Consider the following 25,315-nt stretch of genomic DNA (forward strand, 5'->3'; position numbering starts at 1 on the left):
GAGCATCTGGCTTGGGAGCCCAGAATGGGATTTACACATAGCAATAAGACAGGCAGTCGGGTCTCTCATTTACCGGACACTACTGCTAGAGATAGAGCAGGAAGAACAGCCCATCAAAATGCTGTTTCTGTGTCCCTTGGAAAATACATTTCCAGGCACTTTTACATATGTAGCAGTGAAAGACAGATCTTCACACTGAATAAGGACGTCTCCTTCTTGCCTTGTGCGTTCAGCTTAAGGATACCACTGCATCAAACAACGACAGATTTAAAATACGTGTATTCAGAAAGCTCAACTAAAAGAAATCATTCATCTGTCAACTCCCTTCCAAAAACAAGGACTGGGTTAAACATCAAGCTATCAAGCTGCAGGCTCTGAAGGCATTTGTGATTCCCTCAGGGAGTCACGCAAGGCTTTCTGTTCCTTGCCTTACCCCACCCAGTAAACCCAAACCACCTTCCTCCTCCTGTCTCTGAAGATGATGGGCTCTGTATCCCATGGTACCACTCAGCAGCTTAAGGGGACAATTGCATGAAATCTGCACGTGTATTTTTGAAAGCATTGGTATGCATTATTCAACACACGTCACAGTCATGCTGGTACACCACATTTCTGACCTCGTCAGCACATATAGAGGTGAAACAAGCTCTAGATTTTTAGAAAGGAAGAACTAAAGAGGGAGAGATCTGCCTGGAAAGCAAACACAGATCAGATGTCATTAAAAGCTTCTTAAACTGACAACAAAGTATTTACTTAGAACAGAAAATCACCTTCAAGATGGGTAATTCTCATGGAAGTGGCTTTATTTTTAAACACCCCATGTCTGGAGCTACATGATTATACAAGGCTCTGAACCAGATTTTTGTTTTTAAAGTAAGGACTTGATTCCAGACTTTCTTGTCATATGGAAAAAATGGAAAACATGAACTTGAAAGGCTCAAAAAGCAGAATGAAAATAAAAAGCATTTAAAATGTATAAAGACAAAAACCAAGCCTCATAAACAAATGGGACCAGCAACATTGCTTCACCTAAATGCTTTTTTCTTCTACTTAGCAGGAGATGTTTCTCAAGACTTAAAATAAGTGTTGTTTTGTATCTGCAGGGCTTTCAGCAAGCGGCTGCCATGTTACGAAACTCTCTGGATTCCAGCAATGCACATCTCTGCTGTCTGCTGCACTCAGAGTATCTGGGAAGAGGAGGAGGAAAACAAGCTTATCATTTTTAAAATTATTGCTGGTTTTGTGGTTGTGAGGCTTTCTGCAGTGTACAAGAATAACTTGTTTGTGACATCAGTAAAATAAGGATAAGCAACCTAGAGCGCATTGTCCTCTCTGTGGATACCACTGTCACACTTTGTCAAGTAACACTGGGTTTTATCTGAAGGTCAAGTCTCAGGACTTTAGGAAGCTGCATGCCATGGGGACACAACTTGAGACCTGGGCATCATTATGCTGTGTGCAAGGACGGTCTTGTTCTGACTTCTCCAGCTACGTAGAGCGGCACCAAGACAATGCACTGACTCAGCATGGTCCCACTGCAAGTGCACAGTGCTTTTCCCAGACTGAAGGGTTTTGGCAAAGTATTTCAGCTTTCTAGCTATTTCTGGCAACTGGAAAGGCCCGTGAGAGAAATGAGTGTATATTCGAGCACACATTGACCAGAGAGGCAGAAAATGGCAAAAAGTGGGGTATAACTACACTTTCTTTGGCAGAAGAAAAGATTGGATCTCTCATCTGTAATTGGAAAACTCACATCTTCTCTTGTTGTTCCTCTTCCAACAAAACAAGGGGAAGTAGGTCCTCTATGCCATGCTTTTCCCTCCTATCAACTATGGCTAACACCAGTCTAGTGAATAAATGCCAGCCTTACTCAAAGCTAAACCCATTCCTGTTTTTAAGGCACTTTGAAAAGTACTATATTAAACTGCAGGCAATGCCTATGCCTCTCCTCTCTTTCATCCAGTCCTTCCAGTCCTGAAGGTGTTAACTGTGTTTTTTCCCAACAGAAAGAGGTGTCTTAAAAGCAGACTTACTAGAGACTGTCGAAAACAATCTCCACAATCACGCCTGCCCCAGTGCTATCAGCTTTCTAGATAGGCTGCCAAGTTGGCATTTGACTAGCTAAGAAAATGGATTTAGCACACGATGCCAGATTCCACTTCTCAGTCACTAAAATGCTCAAGTAACAAACTGAGTTGACCGTTGTTTCTTATCACCAAGCAAACAAACCCCGTTGGCAGGAAAACTGCGTTTGGGAAGTGATTCCCTACATGACTGAGATGGGCTCTGGTTGCTGTAAATGCCAATTCTCACATAATGCTGGACTCCAGGTGGTCATCGGCACTGTGAAGGACACTGTCAAAAAACCTAGCCTGCAATTTGATTTCAATGTCTTGCTTTCAGTTCATCTTCTGTTGCTCTGCAGGCCATATTCATTACCACAGGAATAACTGTTGGTTTCACAGTGCAAGATTCTCAGTCATAACTGGCTTTTACATTCATTTTTAGCCCTAGCCATATTTAAGATGCTGGATCAGTTTTTAAAAACAAACAAACAAACAAACAACTACCAAATTACTGATCTGCAAATTGCATGTACTGTTTAAAATGCCCCAGTCTACAAACATCCACAGTCTTCATAAGTCAGTCCCTAGTCCTTTCCCCTCCAATCAGTACAAAATACTAATTGGCACATGGACTAGCACACCAGACAAAAGAGATTTTCCCACTGAAATCAGTGGGAACGCTTCTGTGCACTTCAAAGGGTAGAGAAGGATGTGCCAAGCAAGGACGTCCATTTTATAGCCTCATCAATGCCAATCTTCTGACCTGAAAGTGGAATATGTGAATCACACAACAAAACGAGGCCACTTCTGTGCTGCCCCAGACCAAGCCAGAAGCGTTACCTCCAGCTGATTCCACAAACGGCAGGAAGTAGGAGACCTGCCCTCAGCTTCTGCAGGTTCTCTGCTGGCCTCCAACCCGACAAGCAGGCAAGACTTCAAGTGAGGTGGAAGCAGGCTACCTGAGGGACCATCAGTTTCCTACTCTAGGTTGCCCTAGAGGAAAAAGGAAATAGTTCGGGAACAATGCAGACAAAGGCCTTAAATAACTATCAGAGAGGTGCCGCTTACTGAAAGTTGAAAGTTTTATCACAGGTCCCCCAGCAAACCGAAGCCTTGGATCCCGTAGCTCACATGTCCACAGTGGGGTGCCTGACCTAGCAGAGGGAAGCATGCAGCCAGCTGCATCAAGGCAGAATGGAAAAGAATGATTAGCAAAAATCATTTTCTCCCTCATTTTATTCATCCACGGCCAGTCCCTGTGCTGTAGTACGAAGCGACAAAGCTCTCAATCTCAGAACAATTAAAGGAATTGTCACTGTCTGCTGAGGCGAGGTTATAGCAGGATTACAAGCCTTAACTGTCAATCCCCAAGCAAAGGCCAAGGCAGACAATGTGTGCAGGGCACACAGGCAAGCTCATTAGCAAAATCTAAAATTACAGCACATCCCGGAATCGGGACGGCGCTGAGGTATCGCACAGACACGGGGACGGACAGTCGGGTGAATCTTCCTCCACCGACCCCGGGTCACACCACGGCTTCGCGGCGGGGGATTTCTGAGGGAAGCTGCCACCAGCGGCAAGTGATCCTCCAGAACGCGAACCTGCCGGGGTGCGGGGGGATCTCAGGTGCGCTGGCTGATCAGGTTTAGCGACGTTTAAGCCCTCAGAGTTTAGAAAGACACCGGCTTTTACTACTGTTTACATTTTAAACAGTACCGTGATTCACGTCGTGAATCCCGAGGCGCTGCCTGAAAATGAAAATCGGAACGTGTACGCCCTGGCCAAGCCCGTCTGTTAGACGGTGTCTGCTGAGGGAGGGAGGGGGGGAAGGTATTTAAAAAAACAAAAAATAAACAAAAAAAAAAGCCCCGAAGCCCGAGCTTCGCGGGCAGGCAGCGGCACGCCGCGGGGCCGGGCAGGCCCGCGCGGGTTCAAGGCCGCCGCCCCGCCGAAGAAGCCCCGCCGCGGCGGGAGGCTGGGAGCGGCCCGGCCGGGCTCTGCGCGCTCCCACCGGAGCGAGCCAGGCCGCGGCCGCCCCACCGAGCCCCCGGCCCCGGGGCAGCCGGGCTATCGCGCCCTGCGGCCCGGTCGCCCACGCAGGGCCCCGCGGCGGCTGGCGGTGAGCCCGGCCCCGCTGTCGGGGCAGCGCCGGGGGAGCCGCTCCAGCCCCGCCCGGGGCGCAGCCGCGGGGCTGCCCCGACACAGCAACTACAGTTCCCGGCGGGCACCGCGCCGCGCAAAGGACTACAATTCCCACCATGCGTTTGGGCAGCCGCGGCACCACCCCGAGTGGACTACAACTCCCGGCATGCACCGGGGTGCCGAAGCCGGCCTGAAGGCCGGGCGCGTGGGGCGAGGCGCCGCGCAGCGCAGGCAGGGAACTGTAGTTTTCTCCGCGGAAGGCGCGCCTCCCTCCTCAGCACCGCGCATGCCCGTACGGGCGGCGCCAGGACACCGCGCCTGCGCGCCGCCGTGCGGCGGCCGCCATGCCGGAGGGGAAGGCAGCGTTCCGGGAGGTGCTGCCCAAGCAAGGTACCGGCGGCGGGCGCGCCCCGGCAGCCGGCCCGGCCCGGCCCCGGCGCTCACGCCCCGCGCTTCTCTCCCCTCGCAGGGCAGCTGTCGGTGGAGGACGCGGCCGCCATGGTGCTGTGCAAGCCCAAGGTGCTGCCCCTCAAGTCGGTGTCGCTGGAGAAGCTGGAGAAGCTGCAGCGGGCGGCGCTGGAGGCGGCGCGGCCGCCCGAGGGGGCACCGCCGACCCGGCCCTAGCCCTCGCCCCGGGGAGGGGCGGCGGGCACCGCGCCCTGCGGCGGCCGCACCCGCCACTCGGAGGTACCCGCGCTGTCGGGGAGCTGGGGGATTAAGGGCTGGCCGGCCGAGAAGGCAGGAGGGGCGGCGGGAGCGGGGCGGCGGGAGGCAGCTCCACTCGCCGGTTTCCGATGCGCCTCCGGGCTCGCCGAGTCCGACGGGCCGCCGGACCCCGGTGGGCGCTGCTGGAGGCCCAGCCCCAGTCGGACGAGGGGAGGAGGCGGGTCACCCAGCCCCGCCGGCCGGGTCGCGTAACGGCGTCCCAGGCTCGCTGGGGTGCTGCGGCCCCGTAACGCCGACTGCCCGCGCGTCCCGGCACCGGGCATCTTTGACGCAAAACTGGAAAACTTAAGGAGGGGCTCCAGTGCGTCGCTGTAAGAGGGTCTGCCCTAGACACATCTTGTTCTTGGGAAGGGGCTCGGCCAAGCTGCGCCGTGTGGGCGCGCTCAAACTACCTCTGGGCCAGCCTGGACGCTCCTATGCCCGTCACTGGTTTTCAGAAACACATTTGGTAAATACCTACCGTGACGTTAATTACTCAATGCTCAACTGTAATACAAAAGGGCGGTGTGAGATGTACAGCTTAATTGCACACGCTGCGGAGATTTGAACACAGTTAAATTTGCTCTGTTTTAAAAAAAAAAAAAAAAAAAGGGCAGAAAGGAGAGCTTCACAAAAAAATATTTTTAATATGTTTTGCCAGAACTTTTCACTTTTCCAGTTACATAAAAAAAAGACAAGTTTGGTACATGGGGGCTAAAACCAACCAGTGTTCTCCCCTGGAACAGATGAATTAATCTTATGACCCAACTCCATTTTCTTGGGTTCTTTAAAACAAAGAAACAGCTATTTTTCCTCCCAAAGCACAGTATTTCTTCAGCAGCAATGGAAATGGGATCACAGCAGCTTAACTTGACCCTTCTATAAAGCTTTGTATAAACCAGTGATTTTATGATGACAACACTGTCCTTGAAAGAAAGAGCGACAGGCAGACGTCGATGCAAACATGGAATGATTAGGTCATAAACATATGGCACTTAAAAAGATAGCTTATTTGAAGGCACCACCACAGCAGAGTGGCCAGTTGTTCTACTATATGCCCAAAGAAAGAAGTTTTCTTCCTGAAATTTATAAAACTATTTTAAAAAAAACAATTTGTACCCAAAACATGTGCTTTTAAAAAAATATGAACTGTGCTAAGCAACTCTTTAAAATTTTGGTGTATTATATATGTGTATACATATATACACACACACACCAAAAAAGGATGCATGTTTGTATATATATAGATATCTATTTTCCCTTTAAACTTTTAAGGCTTCAGGAGTTGGTTCTCACATTCAGTAGCTTTCTAGCTTAAGACGACCTCCATCTCCTTCACTCACAAAACGCTTTCTGCCCCTGTAAGAAAAAGTAGAAAGTATCTTTTCAGTAATTCAAAGTAGCATTGGTTGGTTTTTTTCTTATCACCGAGAAGAATCTTCTCTTGGTCTTGGGAGTCACATATAAGGTGTGCAAGCTCAGCAAGATTAGCTGACATTCTTGATCACTGATAAATTGCTTAAAAATCCATCTGAATCTTACATCGAGGTTTATTTGCAAGAAGCTTTTCAAAATTTGCATTGTCAAGTGCCTTCCACTTTGCTCACCTTTTAATGTTCACACTTGCAAAAGATGCTAGCTTGAAAGCCTAGGAATGGTGGTTTTCTACCCAAAACTAAGTACATAAGCCAAAAACGCCTCTCGGTGTACAATGGTAACTGAAGCATAATCAACCTTTTGTTGCAGTGATGACTTTCAAACCTCCCATACCACAAACCTGCAAAACACTTGATACCAAGATACACACAAACTCTACTTTAAGTCTAAAGTCCACAAATGGAGGCTGTTTTTGATAAAGACACTAACATTTCAAAATTTGAATTTATCACAAGCTGTCAAGATGCTTTAAGAAGCCTAACAAAATACCCAAACTGAAAAAGATCTGTCTAGTAAATAGTATTATTCCCGATGCATAAAATTGCAAGTAATAGTTTTAACATCATATTTAAAAATTTACATGTGTTCCCTACATGAAATGAGACTTATTAATTGTATTGTGACCAGTAAGGAGAGAACAGAATACTGATAAGCTACAGTTCAAACAGCATCATTTACACTATGAACGGTAACAAACCAAAACCACTATACAAACCACATGACAGACAGACACGAAGGGATCAGGTATGTAAAGCTTATTCCACCTAAGTGTCCTATTCCTTTTTACATAAACATTAGATTGGTTGTCTCATCTTAGAACTCTATTCATGCCATTTGGTATATTTAAACCATTTTTTAAGCAATTCCCCCCCCCCCCCCCCCCCCCCCCCCCCCCCCCCCCGTAGCTGACAGTTTTCCACGGTCACCTACATGGATCATTGTGATGCCTGAATGTTCCACCTCAGTACTGTCCTGATCTCTACCAGCAAAACAGAGGAGAGGCAGGTCTTCATTCTCTGGAGAGCACACAGACGTGCTGCCTGGGACTCACCACAGGCTTACTTTCCTCAAGTATTTATCCCAGCCTCCACATAACAGGTTTCACACCAGTGGAGCTTCTTAATAAACTTCTTACCAGTCCAACCCTCTGTTTCTCCATCCTCTATAGTTTCCAGTTCCAATCTGTAATACTTTGGTTATAAAATCCTGCTTTCTGTTACCTACAATGGGAACAAAAGGCAGTGCCTTCACCTATCTACAATAAAACAAGTACCTTGAAGGGCAGAGGTCTCTCAGTGGTTTGGAGATTATTCCAGCCTGAAAGCATTCCTCTACAAACCGCTCAAGCACAGAATAGGAGTGTGGCACATCCAGGTTAATATCTGGGATTTCACAGTAAACTCGTTCATAGCCCTACAATGTAAGAATTCAAATAATGATCTGGTTATTCTATGATTTTATAACAAATTTTTTAAGTACCCTTTTGCACTCAGAGGATTTATTTTTCAATATAGTTTCATCTATACTATGGACAGTTTCAACAACCTAAAGCAGAGCAGCTGCAAGTCAGTAGAAAAGGAAGGTATACTACCAGCCACTACCATGGTATTACACAACTACCTATCTACATAAAAACACCAGGTGAATTTTTAACTTCTTGAGAAGTCAGAAATCCAGACAGTACAGAATGTGTGTGGTAGCCTGGCTGCTATTGCATGGGTAGTAACACAAGGAAGAAAAGGTAATTTTTCTTCCATGTAAATGAACAAAATGTGGCCACAAATCACCACAACAGTTTATGCAGTAAGGGAAACACTAGTGACAACCATAGATGACTTCATCACTTCCTGCCAGCAGTATGGCTGGGTAAATTTTGACACCAGTCTTTGTGTGGTACCTAGTTTGCCCTGGGACAGAACAGCTGTCTTATATTCATACCTAGAAGCAAAGCCATGGATGATCCCAACTGTGCAAAATATTAGCTGTTCTAATTGATGTGTAATTAAGTCAGTCCTTATTGTACTGCTTTAATTATGAAGAACTACTGGATAAAAAGAAAAAATTATTTAAGAAAAATGAAGCTATATTGCAGCATTTTAAATGATTAGGTTTAACCACTTAATTGCATAAAAGCAGGTGGAAATCTTTGACTGAAGATTCAAATATTCTGTACCTCACAGTTCTACAGAGAGCTACTGCTCGGAATTCATTTGTACTTCTGCCAGTACATGACAAGCATTGTACATACATCAGTGACAAATTATTTGTACTGGATACAGAATAACCATGGAGAACTTAAAAGCAGCAGTCAGCAATAGAATACAAACAGTACTTAAAAGATGGTAAAAACTAGGCAAATTTTGGAAGACCTTACCCAAAATTCTCTAAATGCCACACTTACTCTTTTCATTTGGTCCATAGTAATGACAGAAGACCTCCAGAGAGACTTGAACAAATCCAGTATCATTCTGAAGGTCTTTTCTCCAGTTGACTCCAAAACCATCACAATGGCCTAAAACAAATCATGCAGCTGTTTTAACTACAAAGAAAACAGTGGTTCAAGTACATGTCATGTAAGTGTATGAGGAGGTATGGAAAACCAGAAAGGACTAGATGGAGTGAAAAGCATTGCCTTTCTGGCTCTGGTTGGAGATACATGACTACATCCATATGGTTGCTGCAGTACAGAGGCAATTAATTAATTTAGTGAAATTAATTTTGTATCTATGATTATTTTGTATCTGTGATTCTAGAAGAACTTAGAAGTTTAAAATCTACAAATCTCCTCAACCCCTTTCAACTAAAAGGATTCTGTTTTTCTATTGTGAAGGAATTTTCTAAAAGGAGTCCATTTACTGAAAAGAAAATTTTGTAGATTGTGGGTGTTCAGCTTTACTGGTAAACAACCACTTCCCAATTTGGCAGATAAAGGAGTACAAATGGGAACAGTCTCCCAGATACAGCAAAGATGATCTTTCGCTCACCTAGTCTGGTTCTGAAGTATCTCAGAGCTTTTACAAATGGCTAGATGAAAAGGAAGCTCTATAACTTAACAAAAACAGGTAACACCCATTAGAACACCCAGATATATGAAACTAAAAGGAAATAAACACCAAAACAAAGTATGGCTTTTTGCTGCAATTCCTCAGCAGAAAATAAACTGAGCTCTTCTTTTTCAGCAACCTATAATAATCTGAATTCAGCTATTTACCCAACAAACAAAAATTAATTCTGGATCTTCCCAGAGTTAGCAGCAGCTTACTTGTTGCACAGTGTGCACACAAATGAGCACACAAACCATTAATTTTACATGAAACAATTTAGTTACTCAAATAACATCAAAACAAGCAATGTGAGCTTCAGATTCCAGTTATATTATTTGCATGCCCACATCAAAACAAAACCAAACCTGTTGGTATTATTGACAATTATTAAAGGGACTCTGATTTCTGCTTACTTCATATACAAGTTCATGGTGAAAATGGGGTACTTCCAGTTCCTGAAGGCAACGTTCAGCTTCTAGTACATCTCCAGAAAGCAAATACTCTTTCAGCAACATATCAATCTATTGAATTTTAAAACAAACAAAAAGCACAACACTAATTAGGTACAAAATTTAAAAGCTGTCAACTGTTTTGATAATCTGCAATCAACCCAGGAGCAAGTTAGTTCCTGAAACTTGCTGCATTTTTATAAATGTAATTAAATTGAGACATTATCAGCAACCTAAAACACAGTGTAAGCCAAATACCTATCCATAGTGTTAATACAGACACACAAGCACCAAAAACATTGCTTTAGAAGATGCATATCACCAGAAAAGGTTAATATGGGTATGATTAAGTTTTATCTTCTCCCCTGAACTCCTATCTGTTACACTCAACTTAAAAATTATAACATGACCTTTTCCTTTAAACCTGCCTACTTCATAGCATGGATCTCTAAACATTCCCGTTTCTTCCACTCTTTTAGTTATTACTGTGCTTTTAATCAGTGATGCCAAAAAATAATAGTTTATCTAGTTTAGCCAGTTTCATCCTGGCTCTTCTAATTGCTTCACCATTTCATATTGTAAGCTCTTAAAAAGCTAAGTGCTTAAAGTTTTGCTTAAAGCAAAAATAAATGTATGCTTCCAATACAGAATATGTACTAGCATGTTCCCACCACTGACAAATACTATAAAATCAAGAGTTATCTACATCAGTTTTTGAAAACTACTTTGTATAAATTAAAAAAAAAAGCCAAAACACTCAAGACATCATTTCATTACAGGATATATGTATCTTTTTCCTCTATACCAAACAAGATAAGCTTAGACAAACAGCAAACTCTAGAGAGGAGAGTTTTGTAGAAATCAGCTACCTCTTTAACAAGGTGTTTCACAGACTGTTGGCCACCTCCTGATCCCCACACGTTGTCTATACGCTTTCCACCCTTTGTCATACTCAGCAACACAGTAGCTCGGTCCAGTGCAGCTCTAGAAAGCAAAGTTGGTGTTTTAAAAAGTTAATACAAAACTTTATTGAAAGACATGTGTAACTTCCCCCGCTGCCACTCCTCTTTGGGCAAAACAACCAGATCCCTGGGAAGAGGTCAAGGTTAGCAACTCCATGGGGACATCTGGATCAAGAAGCCAGCAAGCTAGCTCCCCACATTTTCTTTCTGCCACCTTTATACTTCTGGTTGTACCATGCTAAGGACTGGTAACAATGCTGTGATGGTAGCTGATCTGAATCATCAGTGCAGAACCTGAAACATCCTCACAAGAAAGAACTTAGTATTTTCTTATGCAGAGACGGATTCCTCCAAGAACGCAGCTTGGCACGTGTATCTCAAACAAAAGAGGCTTAAGTTGCTTCCACACTGAAGAACAGCTTTTCTACTGAAATTATTTTCTGTTTGGATCTAAAGAATTATGCCAAAATAGCACTTCAGGAGGCAAATATGTAATTGCAAAAAGATAGCATGAACTAGGAAAGTTTGCCAGTTTGTTGAGAAAAGAATGAAAAGGGAAGTAAGGTGAAAAACCTCAGATCCAGTTAAGACCATCTAGCTAAAGAAGGAACAGCTATCCCAATCCTCAGACTGGGGGCTAGCCAATAACAATAACTATTCACCAAGATTAACAAGCAGAAAAGACTGGACAAGAAATAGCAAAGGCAGCAAAGCATACCAGATGTGCAGTATGCAGGCTACAATCCTTCAAATCACAGGAGACATCTGTATAACTGACAAGACAATTTTCACAATCTGAACCCTCAAGTTAGGCAGCTAACCATTTCCCTTCCTTCTAAAAGTACCCAACTATAATCATTACAAAGGGAGCTTTTAGAAGCTTCAAGAGTTCAGCACCTCCGTATCAAGCCTGAAACACACACTTATGGGGGAAAAAATAATAAAACATGCCTAGTTATTAAAATGTCTCTCCTTTTCAGAGATTGCTCCTTCAAACTTCTCACCCTGACATGGAAAACAATTATACTTCTTGATGAATAAAGCATTACAGAGAAAGTCTGGGAAAGCACTGCACAAGCTTCAAACCTTTACAAGGCAAAACAGTTAATCCCTTGTGTATTTCACAACATATTCACAGCAGCTGTCCCGATGCTATATTTACTCATTAATCACATTAAAGCTTTTTCTAAAGACAAAACCTTCCATAATCACTTCTTGTTTCAGCTCATTTTTTTTCACCCTCAACCATAAGCTGGACAACAAACCTGACAAACTGAAGTCAAATGTATTAATACATTTTTCAGGCACTTTCAGTATTTCTCCTCTGACCTGAGTCATTCTGGATTTTGTTGTTGCAAACTTTGTGGTTTTCTTTTTTATCATTTTAAATTAAAAAATAAGAAGTTATAGAGAACCACATGATTTATCCTGAAGTCCTAAAATCCAAATCATCATTTTTGGCATTTGGAATAGAAAACTGTAGCTATATAGAGAAAACAAGAAAGTTACCGAGCTTGGACGCAATCCACAGTGCCTTTGTAGCCATCTATGTAGGTACTGCTTAAAATCCCATCTCCAACAGCTCTAGCAATAAACTGGCCCACCAACTGCATACAAAACAGAAGCATTTTTAATTAAATGTTGAATTTCAAAGTAGCTCTAAGTAGACAACTATAATGTGCTTGGTTTTCAAATTTTATTTAAATGAGCCATCTCAAAGTAAAAACACAGCCTAGGAAATTGGTAGGAGATTACAGACAGCAAGACAATCCAATTTTTCAAAATAGAGTCTACTTTAGTTTACTTGATTGATTTTAGCCACAACTTAAAAGAAAAAGCTTTTGACTACTAGCATAAAACTTTACAAATATACCTGTGGCGCCCTGGGAGAATCCAACACCAATTCAGGTAGTTCTTTAAGCAGTCTATCAAAGGATTTTTCCACATCAGTTTTGCTTACTACTGTCCCACAAAGGTCAGAAATAAGCTTAGATGTCATTTCCCGATGACTAGCCTTCCCCTCTAATGCCAAGGAAACAGCCAGCACTGGCACACTGTATTTCATTTCACCAAGGTTTAAATCCTTCAGCATCTCCTAAGTAAGATTTGAAAAAACAAAACAGATTAAGATTTCATAATTTTTATTATATCAATATATATTATATAAATGTTACAAATACATAAATATTTATATGCTTGTGTTTAGATTTACATATACACTTCTGCTCATGTAATGAATATAACTGCTTAGGTATTCTTATTGCACATTTCTTGCCAACATCTCTATACACTTATTTATAGCCAGCAGTTGGATCCCCTTGTACACTACAGGTTTGCCCCCTAAAATAAAGAAGTAAAAAGGCATGCAACATACCGAAACTTCATTAGTATCTCCATGTTCAAAATACTCCTGTATGATTGGTGTTAAAGTTTTTTCAAATGCTCTTTCATCCAGAGGTAAAACTACTGTTTCATAGACACAGTTCTCCTATTTTAAAAGACAACAAAAGCATATACCCTTTTGTAAGCAGTACTGTCTCTTCTTACATCTTTTGCAGTGCTAATAGCATCAAAATATATCTTCTAAATCCTTAATGCTTTAGTCTTGGTAGTCAGTATTCTGCCAGAAAACATAAGATTATGTCTTAAAGTGCGGACAATACTGGCTAAATGTCATGCTGCTTATATTGCTTTTATTTTTAATTTACTGTTAGCCGAGTTCAACTGAAAGGCTGAATTTACTGTTACTATAAACACTCCAAACTCTGTTCCTAGGATTCTGCTGATACCACATGAACACAGAGTTCAGGTACCAATGTAGTATGTACTGAAGGGAGAGCAACAGAAGCTCCTGTCCCAGCCCAAGAGTTAGCTGTGCCACAGGACAAGATGTAACTTTCAGCACCTTTCCCTGCAAATGGCACTCCAGTCCCTGACAGCAAGCCTGCCTGCTTTCCCTCTTCCTTAGTGACTGCGGGACCAGACAGGCAATAGCATGTACAAATCAGAGAAACAGCATTTTCAGAATATTTGTGAGCGAAGACATTCCCTAAGGGGGAAAAAAAAGAATCACACAGCAACTGCCTCCTGTATAACCTGGTCCTGCAGAGTTCCAGCACAACCAGATCTCCCCACTGTAATTCAGTTCCCTACTCCTCACAGACTACAGAAGTAACATTCAGAGCAATGCTACAGATCACAGAAATCTGAACAAAGAAGTTTTCCAACTAATGCTTATTGGAAGGAAGCTTTCCATGATCAAGAAGTATAGCAGAAGTCCAAAAGCCTATTATTCCATCACATCAGTCTCCATTTACAACCTTAGAAAAGCTAAGCATACGGAAGTTCCACAGAATATTCATTCTTCAATAAACTTTCTTTTATGCACTGATCAGCTTCCTTTTTAATAGCTAATCTGTTAATGTAAAGCATTGCATTGCAGGGAAAAAACTGATACTGGAAGAAGGTTTTGATATTCCGACATACCATCCTCTCAGCAGCTATGGCTACAGCAAACAGCCTCTGCTCAAAGGACACCACCATCGCTCTGCTTATGTTACACAGAATTTACTTACGGTCTCACAATTGTATTGATCTTAGAGACTTTAGTAATATGAGTTTGTAATCGGTGTTTCCTTTCCTCAGTGACTTAATGTTATAAAGCACCCTTTCCCAGGAAGCTTTTTTTCCCCCCCCCCGATAATATGGCTGTAAGATATCTTCCACAACATATTCTAAATAAATACATGTAAACAAAATATCCAGGCTATCAGCTTTGCACTAGTTTGAAGTGTTTATATCAAGTAGATACAAGACATTGGGAGGGTTGGGAATACAGGGAAGAGAAAAATCCATAAAGCATACTGTCCCCTACTAAACTCCCAACTTAATAAAGTCTGTGCTGCATTTTTAACACGGTGCCTGTTTGCAGTATAGAGCAGCATTGCAACATTCACCTCAATGGGAACCAGCAGTGAAGAACACACCTGGTAGAAGGGTGCTGCCTAGTCAGGCACAGAAAGAGGGCTCGTGGGGTAAAATTTGTGAGTATTACACTGTGACACTTCTACACCAGTTGTCTTTAACTAGCCAATAATCCCTTCTTGAACATGAAAATTAGCATTTAGTAGAGCCAGGGTGACATTCACATAACTCACAAGGTCAAACTTCCATTAACATAAGCATCACAGCAATTGAAATCAATAAAGGAAATAAAAAACAACTCTGCAAAGAAATTATTTGCCTACCTGGTCATCATCGTAATTAGGATCCTTAACATCAACTTCTTCTACATCATACACTTGACCTGGTGTTCCCCAAACTCCTTTACCACCTGCTCCACCTGGCAAAATACAGGACAGTAAGCAAGGACCATCAGTTTACAAAGAATACTTCTGAATTCAACCCAACATTCTTTCACTTAAGTGATATATCACTGCTTGTGCCCACCTCCTGACTCTAACAATACACGCTGAAAAGGGTGTGCTTGTATGACAGGTTCCCACTTTAGCAACCAGTCTTTTCATCACTTTCCAGTAAGATACAAGAAGCAGTATGAAACTGCACAAGAATTACTGAAGGTTGAAACTTTACTTTCAAACATAACCATCCTTTAAGTTTGCATTAATAACAATCCTGTGAACCACCAACAGTTCAAATTTGTGTATTACATTTGCTAAGAAAAGGTACTTACCTTTAAGACAGAAGTTAATTGATGATACACGTAAAACTTTCTCATAAGAATGCCACCTACTATTAGCTCCTATTGCCACCTACTATCTAACATAAAGAACCAATGCCTGCAGAGAGACTGCAGTTTATGAAAATGATTCCCAGTGGAAAAAAAAAACCAAACCCCTATGTTTTGGACAGAATGTATCTTTATCATGCTACTCTCTTCACTAAGCTACACCAACCTTTCTTTGGTAGACCTCTTCCCTTTCCAGACCGGGATCGCCTGTCCAGGAGTCTCCCCTTTGGGCTCGTTGGTACAACTCCAATCTTCAGTGTCTCTCCATTGTCACTAACAGAGTCTCCTCGCCCAGAATCTCTAGAAGAATTTTTCCTCAAACGTCTCTTTGCTTTAGCATTTATTTTGGCTTCAGTAATTGAAGTTGCAGGAATCCAATTTCCATTGATTTCAGTCTTTCGTTCCTCAGACCCACCATTTTCTTCATCACCGGAAAATGGAGCATCACTTAGATTCTCAAGTTCTTAAAAAGGAGACAGAGCAAAAAAATCTGCTACACTTTTAAACAGTTTTAAGTTAGAATACCAAAACACACTGCATTTTAAAAGGATTACAAGATTAAATAGAACTCATATTTCCAACAGTGTTCAGACAAACGATGTTGTTTTTAAAATATGTGTACACATCACAGTAATAAGGAGTTCCTTATTCCCCTGCACAAACTATCCACAATCTAAACAGAGCATATGTCAAGAGTTGGAAAGCAAATGAATAAACCATTTATAAACAGGTAAACCACAGAAAACCCCACCCTTGTTAAACAAAAACTATCAGAACTCCTTAGTACACAAGATCTAAGTGCCTAGTTCTCACGCCACCCACTCATCTCTTGATTTAGAAACAAACAGAACTGCCAATACAGTAAATTCTGTAAAAACTCACTAACATTAATAGACTAGTCACCAAAGTGAAATTAATTTCCTAAATCATCAACCAACATTCCCCTCATTCAAGGAATTTCAAACACAGCTCACCAGCTGGAAAAGCAATGATTTAGACTTACAAGAAAACAAAAACTTCACTACTTTTATTTCTTCTTTTTGAAGTTATGGAAAAAAAATGCCATTTAATACAAAGCCTGGGGAGTTCGGCAATGAAGACTCATAGAATAAAGTCTTTTGAAACAGTGTGATCTCTCCTCTTGTCTATGGATTGCCCCTCACTGTAGCTTCTGTGAAGACTGCTTCTAAAATAGCCATGGTTTATTCCCCAGCACATTCATATGTAATAGGTAACTAGCTTTGCTTCATACCCAACAAAAAACACTCACAACTTAAGGACCTGTGAATGTCTCAGAGCACTGAGAAGTGCAATAGTTTCACTCTTTCGGGAAGTTAATGCACATTTAAAATTTGGATCTAAAGTCTTTTATTTCACAAAGTTAGGATGTCCCCCACCTGAACTGTATGGTTCAGCAGAATGTCTTATTGAGAGCATTATGACCAAAAGCCTTAAGTTCTTCCCCTTCTTAACCCATCAAGATAAAAAAAGCACCTGCGGACCTATTTACATTCCAGTTAGTACCCTGGGAGTCCTTGGAAATTGGAAAACACAAAAGGAAAGGGAACAGCCTCAGCTCTCTGTTATACAGCCCTTCTTTTCTTGAGGATTCAGCAGTCTCAAAGATAGAACCTACAGCCCAAACCCTAGGTAAAGTACAACGATGAGGCACACAGAAGAAGCTGCTTTTCCAGCTGTGCCAAGTCTGCTTTACAGAAAAGTTCACTGCCACAGACCCAGAATATGAATAGTATTTAAGATTTGTATTTGACCTTAGCTGAATGTATTACTTCACCATTCCAATACATTCTAATTAGCAACGTTCACTTGGCAATACTTCTCAGTACTATATTTTTTCAATTCAAAACAGGTTCCTGAAAAATTGTTCTGAAAGCAAAGTGTACCAATAAAACATTTCCAACCTCAAAGCATTTACCCATATCAAAGAGGACACTACACTACAAAGTGAAGAAAGTTTGATGCAACTGCCTCCTTAGTGATCAAAGTGGTAACATTTAGAGACTAGTGTTCACAGATGTGAATGCTATAGCTGAACAATAATGCAGCCATTCCAGTCTAAGCTTCATCTCTCCACTCATTACTCCCACAAAAGCATTCCTTTTATGCTTGCAGCAAGCTAAATAAGAAAAGCATGCATCACATCCAGGAAAAGATTCCCCACAACAAGCTTTCTCAGTTTGTCTAACATTTTAATAAAACAATGAGAGATTTGCATAAAGCTGGGGGGGTAGGGGGTGGCGGGAGAGCAAAACCAAACAGAACAGGTTTCCTTCCTCTCATTCCCCAGGGAGACCCCATCAGCACAATCAGTTCATCTCAGACAAACGAATTTAAATAATTCTTCATGTCCACTCTCACATGAATTTCTCTAGTTTAGAACTGCAATCCTACTGTCCAGGAACTACACTCTTAAACGACCACTTACGTCTTTCTCAGTTTCCCAAGAAAATGGCCAACAATTAACATGTCAGTCCTGAATCTGACGACTAAGAATAAAAAGGAAGGCTACAGTCCAACCTCCTTACACAATCCTGATCTCAGGTTCAAGACTAAAGGAAATCCTCCACAGGAAACATCCAACCCTTAAGACCTGATATTTCTCACTGTGTTACTAAACTGTTTTTTTATATAACACTATCACTTCCAGCTGCAACCTCCTTCTCCATAATACTATAACCAACTGGCCCTCCACTATTAGTTACCTAGTTAGGCTGAAAAAATAGATAAAACAGATATACTAGTTTTCAACAATTTTCTAAAATAAAATAATTTTATAAAAAGTACATATAAAATGATGCAGATCTTCCTTTCAGCTTCTCATTTTTACATCATATAACATACACACACACCTACATAAGCAATAACAGTGTTTTATAAACTTTAAGACTTTGCTTACTATAGGTTAAAAAGTTATCCAAATTCATCTTATTACCCTGCTATTAAGCCTAGCAGGCACACTTAAAATTTGTGCCTTTACGATGCTACCTTAATTAACAAAGCATTCAGCAAGTACTTACCTACACACAAATTTAATTTGACCAAATTAGGTCAATTTAGATATCTAGCAGTTTCCCACCTATTATCCAAATATAATTCTAAAATGCTGAGAAGCAATGTATCTTCCACATTAAACTAATTCTGGTTTAAAATAAGAGGTCACATGGAGCATGTTGCCACTTCAACTGCATTACATACCATCTTAACATATATACAATTTTTTTCTGAAAAACATTTAAAACCTACAAAAATTCTTCAGTATAAAAAGGTCAGTGCAGATCATCACAACCTTTGGAAGACACAGAAAACAACATGAAACTGTTAACTTGACTAGACATCATAAAACACATTTGTGATATGGACAAACCAGTCAATTTCAGGGCAGTCTCTAACACATATTCGATAAATTTTCCCATGCCAGCTTACTTCCAGTCAAGCCTTTCATCATCTGTTTCCTCTAATTTTAAGCTAAACAGCTACAGAAAAGCAGAATTTGTACCTCTCAAATGGACCTACACATTTTACTTTTGAGCTTATTCTTTTCTTCACACCAGCACTACCTGAAGTCAGGTGATAAGGAGTCTAGAGTCACTATTATTTAGTAAGTTAAAGAAATGTTAACTTTGTGATTTTAACAAATATTGAAATAAATGTAATCAAGCAGGATACTATGATGCATAATTGAAAGAAGTATTCTGTAAAGTTTTGATGAGGATTTTTTTTTTTTTTTTTAAACCAGTACTGTTAAAAAAATTAACGGGTAATACAATTTTTCTACAGAGAACACTTCAGGTCAGCCAAGCAATTCTAAGTAAAAAAATACAGATTATATTACATACCTGTTGGGGTAATATAAATGTGCTCCTTTTCTACTTCCATAGTTGCTTAACAGAACTGACTGTGAAATGTGAAGTCTTAACGTTTCCCCTCCAAGGCCTAAACAGAAACAGAGAAGCTTAGGCCAAGAAAAGCACTAGACCAAATCTTAAAGAAGTAAAAAACTGCAAAGGCTTCACTTACAAAATACAATGCAAAAATAGGTTTTTTAAAGTTATAATTAACTATCAGTAACCACTGAAAAGTTCCTGAGAAGGTAAACAGTGTAACATGAGACAGCACCACCCTCAAACACATCTATCTAAGCCCTGATGTCTTCACAGCTGTCAGTTCTGTTGCTTATAAAGGAGGCACCAGGATAAAAGCCGTTATTTTAAAAGTAAAAGCCCCCTGTATGCAGGTTTTTTTAGGTGATAAAAGCCACCTCTATCAACTTAGACTGTCCTATTCTGCAAAGTGGCTATCTATATGAGCATACAATATCAATGTTATAATTGCAACCACAAGAGAAATGTTCTTCAGGTGAACTGTACTGATAAAATGGTACCAATTTATCGAGTTCAGACCAGCCCTTAGAAGACAAGCTATTTTTTGTTCCTACCCTCAAAGACATAGTCTTTATGTTTTACTGTACGCATACATACAGCTGTCAAGCTTTCACATCTGTGCTTCTGCACCCTTCAAACACTCTTAACAACCACCATTCAATCTGCAAAGGATAAAGTTGAACACTTCTCTTTTTCTGTTATTCTTTCTCCCTCTTCCTAACAGCTGCTGTTCTACAAATCAGCCTATGTCACTGTGAAAGAGATGGCATCATCCATCTTTCCTTTCTATACACAAAAAATGAAGCAGCTCCAGAATTCCCCATACACTTTTTCACCTGCAAGATTTTCACACATCACTTTGTAGTCCTGTGAATATTACTGGTATTTGTGTCTGCCCCATAAGAATTCAGTGGCTCTTTTTTCCCCTTTCTCACCCTTTGCTGCCCTGAAAACAGTTTACCGTTGAGTGGCAAGATTGTGACACAAAACGACAGCACTCCCTTCCCCTTTTCTCTTCTTTCCTTGTTTTCCCCTCTTATGCCCACTTGCCTACCACAGACCTATTAACTGCAAATGATTCATCACAGACCGTTGGCAATAAAGAAACTCTGGTTTAGGGCACAGTATCAAGCTGTCATGATCTTGCATTTCCTAATGCCAACCCAAACAGTTAACAGCTTTGTGCAATAAGAAGTCCTCCCTGCCCCACACCATTTTTTTAGATAAACGTTTTTTCTGAGTTACCTCAATCAATCATTCAGGAGTTCTCAAGTGTTCCCAGTCACTGTTGGTTGGAGGTTTTTTGTATGGATCTCAGTCTAATCTGAGCAAACTACCTTGTAAGAACAGTTTTATTCTTCCTAATGGAATGTTCCATCAGTTGTCCACCTCTTTGAAAAAACAAGACAAAGGACAAAACCTGTATTACAAGAACAATCATGACTTCCATCATTTGTAATCAAGTCCTAATTTTCAAGTGGAGAAATACTTTTTCCATATAGGACCCTAGCTGAAATTCTCCACCTATGGCAATGTAGTAAGTAACAACACAATTTTCATATGCTGTCTTTTTGAGATTCGGCACCCTGCTTTGTAACAAAGATGATAGATCATGTTGCCATACTGATCAGGAGACATACTCTCAATTTAGCAATGCACCCTCTCATTAACTCAAGCCAACAGGTCTGCTGGAGCCTCACAATGCTAGTATTTATCACTGTGTCAAAAAAAAGATCACTTTGTATTTTGCAGAGTTATACCACACAGTACTACCAATCAACTACAGAACACAGTTTGAAAACTTGCATTAAAACCATCAGAATAAATAACCCTCAAATTTCGTTAGAAGAGATAATAGGGAACAAAAGGGAGAGAAGTTTAAGCATCTGTAAAACAAGAATGCTGCGAGAGATCTTAAAAATTAATCAGTGATACAAATAGTAAAGTAGTTCAGCAGACAAGGGTATTTCCTAAGTCACTGAAAACCACCAATAAAACATGCTGAGCTCTCTGTGCTCACCACCACTGCATGTACTTTATCTAAATAGGCAATTCTACCCCACCAGGCAAACAGCGGCAACTTATCCTTTAGGAACAACACACACTGCAGAAGAAAGCTTCCAAAACTTATCAAGACCTTACGTCCATGGAAAACATCCCTGAGGAACTTCCACACAGCTTACACGATCTTTCTCTCCCCCCCTAGCTTTAAGCAAACACTCATCACCGAGGCTTTGGACACCTGCAAACAACAGCTGTTGTTCTGCTGCCACACGTAAGGATAACCAGGTAAGATTTAGCCACCCCTACAAAACCTGTGCCGCTGGAAGAAATCAATGGCGGAGCAACTCCGGCCCTTAAAAACAGGCGTGACTGAGGGCTGAAGGCCGGTGGGAGCCCGGCTGCCACAGGGGCCTGCCGCCACACGCTCGCACGGCGGCGCAGGCCTGGCAACCGCCGAGCCGGCCCGGCCCGGCCGCGGCCGAGGAGCACCCGCACCTCACGGCATGTGCCCTCAACAACGCTGCCACCGCCGGAGGCGGCGACGCGGGGCTCGCTGCGCAGCCAAGCCCGGCTGCCACCGTCGAGGGACCGGACGCGGCGGGGCAGCGAGAGCGGGGCGGGCTGGCCAGGGGTCAGTCAGGGGGAGGAGCAGCTCCTCACGGCGCCAACCGCCCCCTCAGCGACGGCCACGCGGCCTGGCCACCCCCCACGCACCCTGCAGGGCCGCCTGGCCTCGCCTCGCCCCGCCGCGCCCGCCGGGAGGAGGCAGGGCCGCCCGCGCCGGGCCGCGCTGTCTCCCCTCACACGCCGCGCGCGGGACCGTTACCGGCGGCGGCGGCGGTCCGCGTGCCCGGCCGCTCCGCTCCGCTCCCCGCCGCTGCCGCCGCTCGGCCCCGCCCCCTCGGCCGCGCGCACCCCTGCCTGCTTGTTTTTGTTTTCTTCCCCCCAGCGACAGGGGCGGCAGCGGCGCCGCGGATTGGCTGGCTGCCGCCCGCCGCCGCAGCCAATCGGCAGGCGGAGATGCCGGTGGGTGGGGACGGGAGGGTGTTCGGCCCGCAGGAAAAGGAAGGGGGAGAGAGGGGGGAGGGCGAAACCACTTCGGGGGCGTCGGCGGGGAGGGAGCGGGAAGGAGCCATTCGTGCGGGGAGAGGAGGAGGGGGCCGGTCGGTTCGGCCCGCGGCCCTCGGCGGCGCGGCCCGTGAGGCGACGTCCCGCCGAGCGGCGGCTGCAGGCCGCGGCCCGGCCGGCTGGGCACGGCGACCAGCGCCGCGTTCACCGGGGAGGTGAAGGAGGTGCCTCGGTGTGAGAGGGAGCCGGAGAGACTCCTCGGTGCGGCGCTGCCTGCTGCCGCCGCTGGCAGCGGCTCGGCTCCCGCCCGCTGAAGCCCTGTCCTGCAGGCCCTGTGGCGCGTACCGGCCCACTTGGGGTGCCTGGCCTGGGGGTTGAGGTGGAGCTGGCTTAAGCTACCCGTGTAGGTGCGTGAAGAGGTGTCCTTTGGGGCTACCGCACACACGCCAGACCAGCAACTGCCGCTTCCCTGTCAAACGTTGCCCAGTCCGCTCACAAAAGCGCACCAGGTCATCCTCTCCTGCCTTCCTGACGTTTAGGAGGATCATTAGCGTCCATCAGCAATACCTCGGACAGGTTTTAGGTTAGATCTGAAATGACAAACCCTGGGATGCAGGAGAACGGTTGCACCCAGAGACCATGTGAGGGGACGGGTGAGTGTTCGCAGGGCTAGTGACAGAACCTGACTGGGAAAGCGAGAGCCCTGCCTCCACGGGCAGCACAGACAGCCATGGAAAATCTTGATAGCTGTGCCTGGCTCCTCTTCGACATTGTGTCCTCCTCCTTTAATTAGAAATCAATTTGGTTTTTTTTTCTGGAGCAAAACCATCAGAAAAATAATGTATTGCCTCTCCTTTGTGTTGCTCTCAGCTAATGTGGGGATTTCAGACCTTTTACTCCCTCTTCACACAGGACACCTCTACCTTCTCTTCAGCATTGGGTGTTACAGGACACTGGTTTAGGCAGGGGGACTGGGAAACGCCACAACTGCCTCAGAGTTGACAGACAGGATTCCTACCGTTCAGTCAATCTGACAGGTAAAAGGTGCTGCAGCCACCTTCTCCACTGCTGAAACTCTTTTACACAGTGCAGGTTTAGGATTGACAGCTAAACCGTGCATATCCATCCACAACCTTCCAAACTTTCTACCTTATTTTAGTTTACATTAACCCTGTTTATTCTATACGCACTGCCTGAGGCCAGACACCTAATTAGAGATTATAGTCTCCTTTCATTGTCATGTATTTTGCCTCCATTCACAGTCTCTCCTAAAAACTCAGCTAACCCTTTGTTTTCTTTCTGTATTTTGTCACTCCGGAGAGCCCAAGCAATAGCAGTCCAGTGCTATGAGGGAAGCAAATAAAGATCCCTTCTGCTTTAGTACTTTTGCATTGCAGGATTTTTCAGCTGCCAGCAAGAGAATCCTCCTCAGTTAATAAATGATGACTTGACTTTCATAGTATTTTTACGTATTTTTCCAGTATAATTCTAATCCAAATAAGTGTACATTTGATGGAAATAAGAGCCAAACTTTCCTTCTGTAAGAGCCTCTGAACTGATTTACTGGCCCAGCTCTGCATGAATCATCAAAACTAGGTTTAAGAATTAAAATAATAGTGATCTGTTAAAAGAATGTGTGGCATGATTGCTGTGTTTTTAATGATAAATACTTTCCCATCAGACAAATGACAGAAAACCTTTCTTGTTCATAAAGACACTGAGTTGCAGACATTTTCAAGTCAGGACAGTTCAGCGTGCTCACACAAGACTTTTTTCACATGCAACCTAGAGGCAGCCTCAAAAGATGTTGTTTCCCCATCAATCAAAAAATAATTTCTAGTTTGCTCTTTGCACCTCAACTGACTAGCATGTACCAAGCAAACCACTACAGTGTCATCACCGAGATTTGGAAAATAAATTCTAGCTATTAAATAGATCATGGAATCCAGCTTCCCCTGCAAGACAGAAGAGGGGCTTTAAAGAGATTTTTCAGCGAAGAGGAAAGAGGTGGCAGAGAAACTGAAACAGTAACCACAAGAGAAGATGCCACAAAATACCACATTAGTGCATCACGCCAACTACACCTTTTAAAGCACAGTCGAAAATTGCTAGAGAATTTTCTGGTAAAATTTAGGACTGGATCACTGGCCCAAAAGCTGGGTCAGTAATCAAAAGAAGATTAAAACCCCTGAACCATCCAGCACACCTCCAGACAAGAAAATGGTGTTTCTTCTATCTTCTGCTGAATGTCTCTATTAGCAGCTGTGTTATCAATCACTGGAAATCTCGTCTAGATTTGACTGCACATACTTTCTGATTTCTAAAACACTATGACCTGAAAAAGGGCTGACGTCCGTGAAAGAATATATGTATTTTTCCATTGTGTCAACCGGTTTGCCAAAAGATATTGCCTCTTTTTGCCTTTCTAACCTCAAAACCGCCTGTAATATTTAAGAGCCAGCTGATCACATGCTAATCTCTGAGCTTGCTCCCTCCCGGCCTCCCTCCCCCAGCCGCATTAATAGCAAACATACCACCAAAATCCCCATAAAAACAAAAGAGCAGAATTCCTCCTCCCATAGAAAAAAAAACCCCTCTTTCGACCGTTTCTGGCCAATTCACACCTCGAGGCAACCTGTGCGGGCTGCGCAGCTCAGCGCCCGCTCCCCGACACCTGCGTCCCGGGGTTACCTGCGCCCAGGACCTCCGCCACGCCGACCCGCACCGAGCGGGGACCCACCAGCCGCTACCAGGCCCCTCCTGAGCTTCCACCCCTAACACCGCCG

At 43.2% G+C, this 25,315-nt stretch overlaps 2 protein-coding genes and 1 long non-coding RNA gene across 8 annotated transcripts; 1 reads left to right on the plus strand and 2 right to left on the minus strand.

Moving 5' to 3' along the window:
• Positions 1 to 785: 785 nt before the first annotated feature.
• LOC115348457 lies at positions 786 to 3,947 on the minus strand. 2 transcript variants are annotated; one of them, XR_003925828.2, is made up of 3 exons: positions 3,668 to 3,947; positions 2,907 to 3,059; positions 786 to 1,187 (listed from the first exon to the last, which is right to left on the minus strand). It is a non-coding gene; the product is annotated as an uncharacterized LOC115348457 (long non-coding RNA). The 2 variants fall into 2 exon arrangements; XR_003925827.2 differs by having other exon boundaries at positions 2,907 to 3,245.
• A 524-nt stretch (positions 3,948 to 4,471) lies between these two features.
• On the plus strand, positions 4,472 to 14,565 carry BBIP1 (BBSome interacting protein 1). Of its 5 annotated transcripts, XR_003925732.2 has the most exons (4): positions 4,472 to 4,598; positions 4,678 to 4,895; positions 7,256 to 8,923; positions 11,786 to 14,565. XR_003925732.2 is itself a non-coding variant. In XM_030030115.1 (2 exons), exons 1-2 carry the CDS (start codon positions 4,553 to 4,555, stop codon positions 4,830 to 4,832), a joined length of 201 nt encoding a protein of 66 aa, XP_029885975.1. In that variant the 5' UTR covers positions 4,472 to 4,552; the 3' UTR covers positions 4,833 to 4,896. The 5 variants fall into 5 exon arrangements, 1 of the variants encoding a protein (XP_029885975.1); XR_003925733.2 differs by lacking the exon at positions 7,256 to 8,923; XR_003925730.2 differs by lacking the exon at positions 7,256 to 8,923 and having other exon boundaries at positions 13,581 to 14,565.
• Positions 5,541 to 25,315, minus strand: PDCD4 (programmed cell death 4). The gene is made up of 13 exons (XM_030030113.1): positions 25,221 to 25,315; positions 20,703 to 20,848; positions 19,413 to 19,509; positions 15,722 to 16,018; positions 15,053 to 15,147; positions 13,180 to 13,293; positions 12,679 to 12,900; positions 12,315 to 12,412; positions 10,713 to 10,827; positions 9,808 to 9,915; positions 8,752 to 8,862; positions 7,624 to 7,763; positions 5,541 to 6,272 (listed from the first exon to the last, which is right to left on the minus strand). The coding sequence occupies exons 3-13, from the start codon at positions 19,450 to 19,452 to the stop codon at positions 6,212 to 6,214; spliced, it is 1,401 nt and encodes a 466-aa protein (XP_029885973.1). The 5' UTR covers positions 19,453 to 19,509; positions 20,703 to 20,848; positions 25,221 to 25,315; the 3' UTR covers positions 5,541 to 6,211.

This window comes from Aquila chrysaetos, chromosome 11, assembly GCF_900496995.4.
Source record: "Aquila chrysaetos chrysaetos chromosome 11, bAquChr1.4, whole genome shotgun sequence".
NCBI classification, from domain to species: Eukaryota; Metazoa; Chordata; class Aves; order Accipitriformes; family Accipitridae; genus Aquila; species Aquila chrysaetos.